Below are 11,722 nucleotides of genomic sequence, written 5' to 3'. Positions count from 1 at the left end.
ATTATTAGCCCTGCTCTACCCATGATGGACAGAGCTGGGTTTGCCTCTTTCAGCAGTGCAGGCTGGAAGATCTTCATAGAGGATTTGGATTTGATAGAGAATGAGTGCATCAGAAAGCTTTATCAACATCAGTTTTGGAGGATGTCCTGGGTACTTCCCCACTCATATAAATAAGAATGAATGGTATCTAGCAAACAGAGTAGGGTATTGTGACTCAGAATTCCTGGCTTGTACTTCATCTGTGCCACTGATTCAGTATGACACTCTGGAAATCAATTTAAACACAGATACAAAATTCCTTTTATTAGAGAGGTTCTAATTTATACATTTTTAGCTGCTGTAATGTACTTAGTTAAAAAGTCCTTCAATCGAGAGATGTGCATCATTTCTTTCATGGTGGTATCTCTGCTTCTCAGCTGAACCACTCCATTCTCCAGAGTAGCATCACTGATCAAGATTGTGAAGAGGACACTCATCTCATCATACCTGCCAAAGAACAAGCATTCATTACTGCTGTTACAGTATTGTTGCCTTGGTGTGTGGCAGACTTAGATTGGGGTTATACCCCAGAGCAATACGTATATGTTCAAGTTTTGTATGTAGTTCTGTGTCCAATATGAAGATGCTTATTTTCTTACTTTCAGCTCCTTGATCTTCTCTAGTTAACTGCAGTAAGTTATTAAATTCTTTTGCAACAAAAGGGGAGTTTTATTTAGTAACCTACAATGGGGACATTTTTCACAGGAGAAAAACGTTACCATTTCTCCACTATTTACTAGCTGACCAGCCATACTTTGAGGAGTATTGTACATGAACATGACTTCTTAACTTTGCTATGTTAAAACGGTATGTGTTTGTTTCTTGCTGAAAACCTCTATTAATGTTAAGAGAAAAGCACAATCAAGATTATTTTTAGTCCTTAATCTACTTATGTTTTGTAGGTTAATATGGGCCAGTTCTAGCAAACTTAACTGGCATGAGCAATTCTTAATCAGTAGGACTGCTTGTGTGAATGGAGAATGAATCAAGGTGGTATCGGTTGAAGGGCTGGGTTCTATATAACAACGGTTTCAAATAAAATGATTTAAGAATGAAATGCAGAAGTCAGTCCACATGCAAAATTGGATGTAAGCCAGTTCTGTAGATTTATGATTCACTTTAGGAAACCAGTTTTCAGACCGGATTTCCAGAATGGTTTATTATTAGCAACTGAAGAGCAAAAAAAAAAAAAAAAAAAAAAAAACAACTAAATAGTTGAAGTATGAAAAATAAAAAAAAGTTTACTGAAATCCCTCACTTTTTAAAGTGAACTAATTAAAGAGTTTTTAAAATGTTGTTAGAGATATCCAGTCTCAATCTGTATTTTAGTACCTTCAGTCATTTGGTTACTGTACCCGAAATTATACTGAAATCACATTAATTTTTGCTACTTTAAGAAAAGCCATCTTTCCATTTGACATTTTATTTTTTTCTTACTTTGCATAGAGTTGCTCCAGAGGTGTCTGCATGGTTTCAAGATACCCAGGCCACACAGAAATTCCTTTCTCTATCAATTCATTGAACAGCCCCTGACACACCTAGAAAAAAAGACAGCCTTAAGAGGTCTAAAATGTTGGGAGAAAGACTGTACAGACTGTAGTATCTGTTCGATATTAAAGCTCATTTATAATGTTTATAAATTAACAGCAACACACACTCAGAAAAGAGCACTACTGCTAAGAGAACTTCATTTTTATACATTGTTCCCCATATGCATATCTAAATAAAAAGGTCTTTTCCCCCAAGTATTTTTCTTACACAGTCATCACTGACTTGAAAAAAAAATCAAATCTTCATTTGAAGATTTCCTCCCTACTATTGTTACCCTTAAGATTACTATGAAGGATTAAACAAATTTAGTTTATATGCAGAACAAACAAAATTAGTCAATATTACTGTTCTATTAATACAGCTTGAGGAATAGCAGACATTAAAGCCTGGACGTTTCTGTCCCCCCACCCCGTGTGGGATCAATCACAACGGATCTATCAGACGTGCCCATTGTCCCCAAATCCACATTCCACAGGGCACCTCCTAGCATGCAGGGAATATGGATCTCTGCAGGGGCTTCCGAAATCCTGCACAGTGAAAACGCTGTTTCACTACAGTGAGGACCCTCCATGCCCATGAAGAAGCAGAATTTTCCTCACATGAATAGAAGGTTAAAAAGAGTCAATATCAGAATTACAGCACAACAGTAGATGTAACTCCAACTCCCACAATTAAATGCTTAGTTACAACACACCTGTCTCAGCTCCATTGTTGGGCCTCTTCCAACGTCCAAAGCAACTTTTATTGGTGTTAAACAAGGGTGAAGCTTAAGTACCTAACAGTGTTGCAAGAAACATGTTACTCGGCATTTACATTAAATACATGAACCAGAACTAAAAGAGCATTAGTGAAATATATAGGAGTCTCGGGGTGGATTTTATTTAAATCAAATTGATTTAAATCACTAACAGGAAGACTTGATTTAATCATGGATTTCTTCATAAAAATGCATTCATGTTGGTTGTTATAACCTGAATACATATTCTTCACAGGTAGAGGAACTTCATTAAAATATTCTCAAACTGGGTCTCTTTTACGGCCTGCTGCCATTATAGGTTTTCCCTTCTAGTGAGAGAATGGTACGGTAGATCTCAAATCAATGAAGGCTACACTCAGAAAGACCTCAAGACTTCTGGAATATGCTGCTCAAACAGTTTCATGTTTGTTTCTACTGCCTGTCCCTCCCTCCTCAAGTTTATCTCCAGGACTACTTCTCTTTGTTCAGATCTATTCTGCCCCCAACAATCTTCTATTCATTGAACTTTCTGAAACTTTGCACTTTTAGAGAGAGGTAAGGGATTGACTGTGTACACAAATTTGCAGAGGGACAATAGGGTTGAGGTCTGTTATTTCTCACCTCTATATATTTTTTTAAAACATTTTTGCTGTTAACAAGCATGTTATCTCTGGAGACACAAATCCACAGTTTGAGAACTGCAAACTAAGCATCTCTGATGGTATCTTCTAGACTGAAAACTGAGTCCCATTGGGGAGACAGAAAGATTAACCTAAATAATCTATACAGAAGCCCCTGGAAGCCAATAAGATTGGGTCCCTAATCCATTAGCTATTGAAACTCATTTACAAAAACTTTTCTTAAATATTAATATATTGTCTCATACTACAGAATTAGAATTAATAATCCCTATTTCATAATGAGATATCTTTGAGCTATAATGTAGCTTAATTAAAACTATCTTTTAGATAGGTTTTTTCCTCAAAGCATTTTATCAAAAAAATCTGATTTAAATTTAAAAAAAAAAAATGATTTTTTTAAAAATAAAAACCGATTTATTTTATCCACCCTGAGGAATATTCAAATGTTTTTGAAATAATGAAAAAATAAATGCTTAGTCAGTAAATATATTCAATATGTACAGTCTTGTGTTCTCTCGAAACAGAAATCCAGACTAGAATAAAGCGAGCCACATTTGCTATAACACTCAGACTGTTGTTTTAGTTTGTAGCTTCCTAGTAAGACTATTTTCAGTCTCTTCTTCCTGACACACATTAAAAGGTCACCTTTCTTTGAAGAGTTTTCTTTCTTATTAGAGAGCTCTCAGTGAGCTGCAGAGAATCACAAAGATATGCTAGCACTCCTTGGTCCAGATTGCCGCTCACAGACAGCACATGAGGAATAATATTCTTCCTTCCATCTCGGCCCTGCTGGAGAAACAACAGAAATGCACCAGGCAACAGTCCTCAAAAATAAATAGTGTATTTAAATGAATGAACACAAGAAGGCACCAATCCCAAGATGGGTTTCCTCAACGTACATTTAAAACAAACATATATTAAAGAACAACAAGCAGGAGCAACCTCACAACATACGGCAGCATCTAACTGAAGTCTGTAGCAAGAGAGAGAAGCACCCCACCTTCCTTAAATACTGCCTCTGAAGCAACATCTCACCAAAAGCCCTCCAAGAAAATAAGCCTTACAACAGTGGTTCTCAAACTTTTTTTTCCCCCCCCCCCATGGACCACTTGAAAATTGCTGAGGGTCTCGGCGGACCATTTAATGATCTTTCCAAATGTTGTTTGTACCGTTAGCTAACTATTGTAAAGTGCTTTATGTAAAAGCGCTATATAAAAAAAATCAACGCTTTTTTGTTCTACAAATAAAAGGACAACTCATATTTTAATATCAGTAGTCTTATGTTTCTAATGTGATGGATGTGCCCTCTCTCCCCTGCTGCGACAGCCCCAGAGCTGGGGCTGGGAAGGGACTGCGGGTGAGGGAGTGGGGGTGTCTCTCCCCAGCAGCCACAGCCCTGGAGCTGGGGAAAGTCATCTCTTTCTCTGGCCACCACAGCCCTGCATGTCCCAAATTCCCCCAACCATCTCTTCTCACCCCACTGCCCCCTCCCACCTACCACCTATTGCTCCCAACGCCACCACCTCACCTTATTTGTGCATCTTCTCCAGGGTCCAGGCACCTAATTAGTGGAGCCATGCCTGAGCAGCTCCACTAATTAGGTGTGTGGCCCCTTATTCTCTCATGTGCAGCTGCCCAGGCGCACACCTTAGAGGGAACTACCTGTCCCTTGGCCCGCGCTGCTTCCCGCGGCCCCCATTGGCCTGGAGCAGCGAACCGTGGCCAGTGGGAGCCGCGATCGGCCAAACCTGCAGATGCAGCAGGTAAACAAACCAGTCCGGCCCGCCAGGGGCTTTCCCTGAACAAGCGGCGGACTGGCTTTGAGAACCACTGCCCTGTCAATGTACCTCAAGTCTAACTTCAAGGATCAGCTCTGGAAGTCAGAGAATAGTTGATTTCTATGCTCATTCTCTGCCCTTCTATCTATCTGCTTTTGAGACCTGGTAAGATCATAGTCCAAGATAGCATGGGTGCAGGCTACCAACCACTCACACTGCCTTTGTTTCAAAAACAAAATTTTATTTCCATGTTAATAAACTGGATCACACCAAAGCAAGATTTGTATCTCATAAGGCTTTCCCAGTGAGCAATATGTTAAATATAATACAATTAACTGAATCTTACATGTAATTTTGATTTATTCCCTGGATACATTTGTAACAGTTCATTATCTCCTAGACTCAGCAACGTTTCTATTGGTTCCTTTCCCCAAGGAAAGCTGTAGTACAAATTATTTCCTTTTCTTCCCTCTTTATCTTGAAAGTCGCTGCTGCTGAAGTTGGATGGGCCTATCGCAAACTGAAAAATAGAGATTTAAAATGTCCACTTATTGTACATATTAACTGAACTGCAAATGATAACTCTTAAAATATAGGTGCAAACCCACTGGCCTGTGACCATTTAAGAACAGCTTTTAGAATTCCAAAGTGCTACACCAGGTACAGCACACAGCCCCCAAATCACTCAGAACAGAAACCCAAATTAAAATGGTGTTTTCCAATTCCCATTATAAACAATTTGAGAGAGTGTTATGCACTCTTACACAGCTTCTCTATTTTACCCCAGAAGTGGTTGCAGTTCAGAGTGGATATCTGGCAATATCATTCTATATCACCCCTAGAAATGCCTTTCCCCCCTTAAAACATAATTCTATAAGAGGCAGCCCAATGTTTTCGAGCTTAAAGAGCAGTAACAAAGGTGAAGTGAATATCAAATACCTTTCTCCACCACTGGAGCCGCTGGCGTAACCAGTAATCAAGCCACTGTCCTGCAGTTCTGGCGGAGCTAAACCATACAAGGGAAGACATTGTCCTTTCGCCTATTCTTTAAACAATAGCAAGGGCAGCAAGTTAACTCCTTAAAAAATAATAAGGGAAAAGCAAGAGATAGCATTCAAAAGTTATCCAAAATTAGCTTGCATTTGTTTAGTTTAAATATAAACAGAGATTTGTCAGTTTTCATTACTGTACCTTGCGATGTTGTCATTTTGAGGCTCAATGTTCAGAACAGGATGAAAACATACTCCAACCTGAGCAAGTCCACATGGCAGCCTCTTGTTTACCAATTCTAGACAATTAATATATTGCTCTAGAGCACCTGTCACGAGACAAATCATTCATTTCTGCAGTTCTAGAGAGTATTTTAAGTTTTAATTATAATTAAATTCTAACTTATCTACAGAACTGTTAAAGCACAGACATTTAGCAAGAAGGGAGAACAAAGGTAAAAGCAATAAGACCACAAAGCTATATAGGCTAGCTATATGCACAACTTGATAACTACCATACATTAATTATAGTATTTTGCATGCACCAGCTTGCCATTTGGACTGCTGTTTCTGAGAACTGGTGGAAAATTCAGTTCTCACAGGCCCATCTCCAATGTTGACAGAACAGTTAAGGGTCACATACACATTTAGGCATCACAAGCCATGATTACATTGCTTCAGTACCTAGCGAGGACACAAACTTGTAACACACTGAGGCAACATCACAACATAAAGATGCAACCAGTAAATCATTTTAACAGATCAATCTTATCCAGTGGTATAAATACAAAGAGGTTACCCACCCTGCCTTTGGCTCCCACCCAGCAGATAATGAGAGATCATGCCTTCAATTTCTAAACATATTATTCATTGGGGATCATAAGACTAAGAACGTACCATGAAGAAGGTCCTCTCGCAGCACCCCAGACGTCCCTAGCATGTTTTCCAGAGCTGCAGTTATCTGCTCTTTGTTTAATTCTTTGTTCTGGAAGATTTCACGCAGGGCTCCAACCTGTATCAGCCTGAGAGCCTCCCCTGTTGGCAGCAGGCTAGCTCCTGGCGCACGATGTAGCGAAGAATCCACTGCAAACACTTGCTCCCTGGAAACCACCACTGAAGCCCACCACTGGGCGACCAAGTTTTTCCTCAGCTCCAGCCCCAGGGGCCCAAAGCCTGGGTGGCAGCCCCTCAGGTACGAGTCCCAAGTGAGTGCCTGCTGTTGGTCCCCTCTGAGAAAGTGCCTCCTTCGGCACACATCCAGCAGCACCTCACTGCCCTCCCAATGCTGCCCTTCTGCACTACTCCAGGGCCCCCCCACGTAGGGCCGCAATTGGGCCAACAGGGGCCCCAGAGCAAACCTGAGGGACCGCATCTGCACCCCAGGGACCCCCACAGCAGGCCTGGGTGGCCCCACCTGCACCCCAGGGACCCCAAACCTGTGCCTCAAGTGGATCTTGGAGGCGCCCACGTCAGGCCCCAGATGCCTCCCCTTCAGGGGACCCCAACCCGAGCCCTGCCCCAAAGCCTGACCCCTGACCAACCGCTCAGCACTAGGGTGGTACTGAGAGCGCCCGGGGGGAGAACAAAAAGGCCCCGACGCCTAACGGGGGGAAAAAAAGCTTCTGGGAGCGCATGCGCACTGGATTGGGAACGAGCGATGCGGCAGGTGAACGCCGCTACCCCAGCGAGCGGAAGAACGCTCTGGGACTTGCGTTGGACAAGGTCACGCGCCCAGCGCATGCGTGGTAATTCCCCTGCTCCCGTCCCCTGCGGCTGAACTTGGAGTCCCCGCTGGCCCCTCCCTTGGGTTACGTCAGCTTCCGCCGCAAGGACGGTTGGTTCCCAGCAGAGCGCCGGAACCTGGGGGTAGGGGCGCCGGAACCGTGAGCCCGTCCTAGCCAGGCCGGAAGCGGGAGCGCCTGGTGTACCAGCTTCCGGCCTGGACAGGGCGCGGGCCCTTGGAGGAGCGGGGGGGGCATTTGAGTCCCCCCCGCACCGGAGAGAGGCTGGTGGCTCCAGTAAGGAGCTGATCACCTTATCAACCGCCCCGCCCCCCAAGCGCGGCCCCGGCCTGAGGCTTGCAATTTGGGGGGGGACAACGCTGTGCCCCCCCCCAACCATGCCCACGTTAAAAAGTGGGCAGACATGGCCCTCCCCTTTGGGGGATATGTCCCCTTCCGGTACCCTGCCTGGCTAACAATGCTGGCAGGTTCTGGGCGATTTGAATGCTTGCAGTTTGAAATGACACTTTATTCTATAATTTGATTTTCTTTTTAATTTAAAAAAAAATTGTGTTTTTCAAACCAGCACGAAACGTGTGTCTGTTAAGGAAACGCCTTAAAGCATGGGTCATTATGAACGGAGCACTCGGGAACTGTGCTAGCTCCCATCCACAGATGGTTCTGATCCCCTGTGAAGCCCCAGTGGACCCCATGGGACTCTATGCAGATACTAGCACCCAGCTGCATAAATCTGGTTATAGGAATGAAGCCTGAGGCTATTTCCTACTGCCTTGAGGCTGTTACGCCAGCACCTTCACCTATTGTGAGAGACCACAGCATTTTCTGACAACCCTTGTCTGCCTTCCCCTCTGTCATGGACACAAATTCATGCATCGACAAATGAGCCAGGAGATGGGAGTCAAATCACAACTTTCCAAACAGGGTGTGGGTGACCACAGCTGTGGTCCACTGAGTTTAAATGCAAATGGGACTGTGGAAGGAAAATCTGGGATGGTGCTCTGAATCTAGACACGTAAGTCAGGTGCGGCCCTAGATGCACAAAGTCCTCTGCGGTCACAAAGATAGGAGATGCTCCCTGCCGTTCTTGTCAGAGCAGCATTGTTACATAAAAAGGCCTCTAACAGAAAGGTTCACTAGGCAATAATAGAGAGTTAAAACAGCACAGATGGGAGGGACCTAATGTTCTGCTGTAGGCGTTCGTGGCTGAGGGGAGGGAGGTTTGTCTGCTAGCTCTGCTAATGAGCAGTCAGACTCCAACTAGCAGTCTGACTCAACAGCACAGCAGTGGAAATTTCCATACATGCAGCAGTATTTCCTAATCATGGATTTAAACTAGTTCCAGTAGGTGGAGCTTAACAAGGAGTAAGCATTCAATGTGCTGTGCATGTTATGAAAAATCATGCATGTTCAAGTCTCAATGATTCAGAATAATCCCATCATCCACTGTTGCCAGCTTTACAGGCTAGAAGAGCAACAGAGTGAAAATAAAAAATTGACAAGAATTGTTACTAGGTCACTAGGTAAGCCTGATGAGTTACACGGCTAAGCAAAAGAAATCCAGTTTAACACACTATCCACAGTAGGATCAGAATCCTGCTAGTTACAATGGTATTTACAAATGACAGTTGGCACGAGCTTGGTTCTAGAAAAGGGCAAGGATAGTCTTGTCTGAGAATCAGGAGTCATATTCTATACTACAGTTCTTGGGGTGGGGTGGAATCCCATTTATTCCCATTGAGGAACCTGTGCTAGAACCCTGCTAGCCACAAGCATGTTTTGATTAATTATAACAGTTAAAGTTAACAGAGTTCGGAGCCCATCCTGAGCAGGAACTAAGTAAAATAAACTCACAGTAAAACTACACCTGACCTAGACCCCACAACTTGTGTGGCATAGCTTGTGCTGTCTATGGAATTGTCTGCTCTGCAGGCTGTGTGCAAGGAAATCTTTACCATAGACAACAGTCATGTCTATAGTTATGTTTTGTCCTCATTTTACAGATACAGGGAATTGATTTGCCCAATGCCCTTACTCAGGGACACACTTTCCTTCTCCTGAAGTTTACAAATCTAAATCAAATCAGTCATACAAATACATGGGACAATAATTCAAAATAGAACACATTTATCTTTTAAAAGCTGTGCCACAGTGGATTAATTAGTAGCATTATGATGTAACAAGCTGGCAGATACTGGCTTAGTAACCCACATCACAGCTATATGTGGGGTAGTGACTAATCAAAGAAGTTGAGTTCTCTTGCAGTTTACACTACAGGAAGAGCCAGTTTTAACAAGCCTAGATTTATTAATCCCACAATCTGTTGCGTATTGCTACCTTATGGTTGCTAGCAGGTGTCAGTTTCCACCTAGCACCAGGATGACCTCAAAAAATCTCTAAAATAGTGCAAAACCACTTCACTGGAGTGCTCCTCCCTGTGCATTTCCTAAGGAACCTCCCATGCCTCCTGTTCCCAGTTATGACTTGTAATTGACTTTGTATTTCCTTGTAGCAAACAAGACAAAGCAAATGAACATGTAATTTTGCTTCAAGCGAAGGAGGGGAGAGGTCATTGGTTCACCTTTGTTTACCCCTTCTGTGCCTGCTTTTTAATTTTATATAAAGAACAAGGAATCATGATAATTTCCTGTTTAATCTAATTAAGCAAAACAAAAATTAATTTAAATTTTAACTTATGGATGTTTAGTTATCACACAAATTCATGGGTTCCTGTTTATCTTTAAATAGACACTTAAACTGGAGGCTCAGTGGTAAACCCCCACATTTCAAACACTTGTGGAATTTATACATATAATTCCAAGTAGGATGGACTCAGTCCTTCATCCTCCCACTATAGATCAATTGATTTGCTTGCCATTTATTTTGCTAGAGGTCTTAGGAAAATCCCCTCCACATCCCTGAGTGAAGCTTTAGAACTTATTTACATTGTGGTAGCATTTAAGGACTCTTCAAAATTGGGGCCTTATTGAGATAAGCATTGTAAAGATTCAGGCAGACAGTCACTGCCCTGCCCCAAAGAGTTTACAATCTAAAAGTTAAAAAGAAAAATTAAAAGCAATGCCAAATAAAAAGGTAAATGAAAGGGATAAAACATACTAGCACAAATCTATCAGAACAATGGCAGGTATGTCTTGGTAGTACGTTTGGTATTTAAGGGGGGATAAGTCAGGTTAGACACAGGGGAGAAGGGAATTTTGGAGTGACCAGACTGTGAAAAGGGAGTTAAAAGGAGGATAAGTATAATAGGCAGGCATAGAGATTGGGGAGCTGGGAGGGAATGAACCACCAATGGCAAGACAGTAAATAGGAATAATCCATGAACATCTCAGCCTAAGCTTTAGAATGTTTTCTCTCCCCCCACCCCACTCTCCTGCTGGTAATAGCTTATCTAAAGTGATCACTCTCCTTACACTGTGTACGATAATCAAGGTGGGCCATTTTCAGCACAAATCCAGGGTTTAACAAGAACGTCTGAGGAACGGGGGGGTGGGAGGAAAAAACAAGGGGAAATAGGCTTGAATAGAAACTGGGAGTGGTTAAGTCATTATGCAAGGTAACCTAAGTTAATTGTATCCAATCTGCTAATGAATTCCAATTCAGCAGTCTCTCGCTGGAGTCTAGTTTTGAAGTTTATTCTGTTGTAATATCGCAACTTTCATGTCTGTAATCGTGTGACCAGAGAGATTGAAGTCTTCTCCGACTGGTTTATGAATAATTCTTGACATCTGATTTGTGTCCATTTATTTTTATGTAGCAACTGTCCAGTTTGACCAATGTACATGACAGAGGTGCATTGCTTGCACATGATGGCATATCTCACATTGGTAGATATGCAGGTGAACGAGCCTCTGATAGTGTGGCTGATGTTATTAGGCCCTGTGATGGTGTCCCCTGAATAGATATGTGGGCACAGTTGGCAATGGGCTTTGTTGCTTGTGGGTCTGAGGTCACTGTCTATCCTCCAGACCAGTAGTGTCTCATTTCCTTGTATTCTGCCCCCCTTCCCCCATGGAGCCAACTGATTTTATATATTGTGAGTTCTTCAGGGCAGGATTGTTATTTCATTTGTACAGCACCTAGGACTTGTAGACACCATGGTAACATTAGGATAGTTCATTCTGGGTTTAAGCCAGGGTACTATTGTACCATGTGATTGGCTAGTGAAAGTTACAGCAGACAAGCCAAAAGAAGCCTCCTCTTGAGATACATACACATAACATCCATCCAA

At 42.5% G+C, this 11,722-nt stretch overlaps 1 protein-coding gene across 3 annotated transcripts; it reads right to left on the bottom strand.

Annotated features, from left to right (window-relative positions):
• Positions 1-301: 301 nt before the first annotated feature.
• POLG2 (DNA polymerase gamma 2, accessory subunit) lies at positions 302-7,201 on the bottom strand. Of its 3 annotated transcripts, none has more exons than XM_074971104.1 (8): positions 6,632-7,201; positions 5,937-6,063; positions 5,685-5,790; positions 5,092-5,265; positions 3,613-3,756; positions 2,285-2,365; positions 1,477-1,577; positions 302-486 (listed from the first exon to the last, which is right to left on the bottom strand). In XM_074971104.1, exons 1-8 carry the CDS (start codon positions 7,104-7,106, stop codon positions 321-323), a joined length of 1,374 nt encoding a protein of 457 aa, XP_074827205.1. In that variant the 5' UTR covers positions 7,107-7,201; the 3' UTR covers positions 302-320. The 3 variants fall into 3 exon arrangements, with proteins under 3 accessions (XP_074827205.1, XP_074827206.1, XP_074827207.1); XM_074971105.1 differs by having other exon boundaries at positions 3,613-3,753; XM_074971106.1 differs by having other exon boundaries at positions 5,685-5,785; positions 6,632-6,770.
• Between the last annotated feature and the right edge of the window lie 4,521 nt (positions 7,202-11,722).

Source organism: Natator depressus, chromosome 14, assembly GCF_965152275.1.
Source record: "Natator depressus isolate rNatDep1 chromosome 14, rNatDep2.hap1, whole genome shotgun sequence".
NCBI classification, from domain to species: domain Eukaryota; kingdom Metazoa; phylum Chordata; order Testudines; family Cheloniidae; genus Natator; species Natator depressus.
Note: the sequence above shows the minus strand (reverse complement) of the source record. Positions and strands in the feature narration are given on the sequence as shown.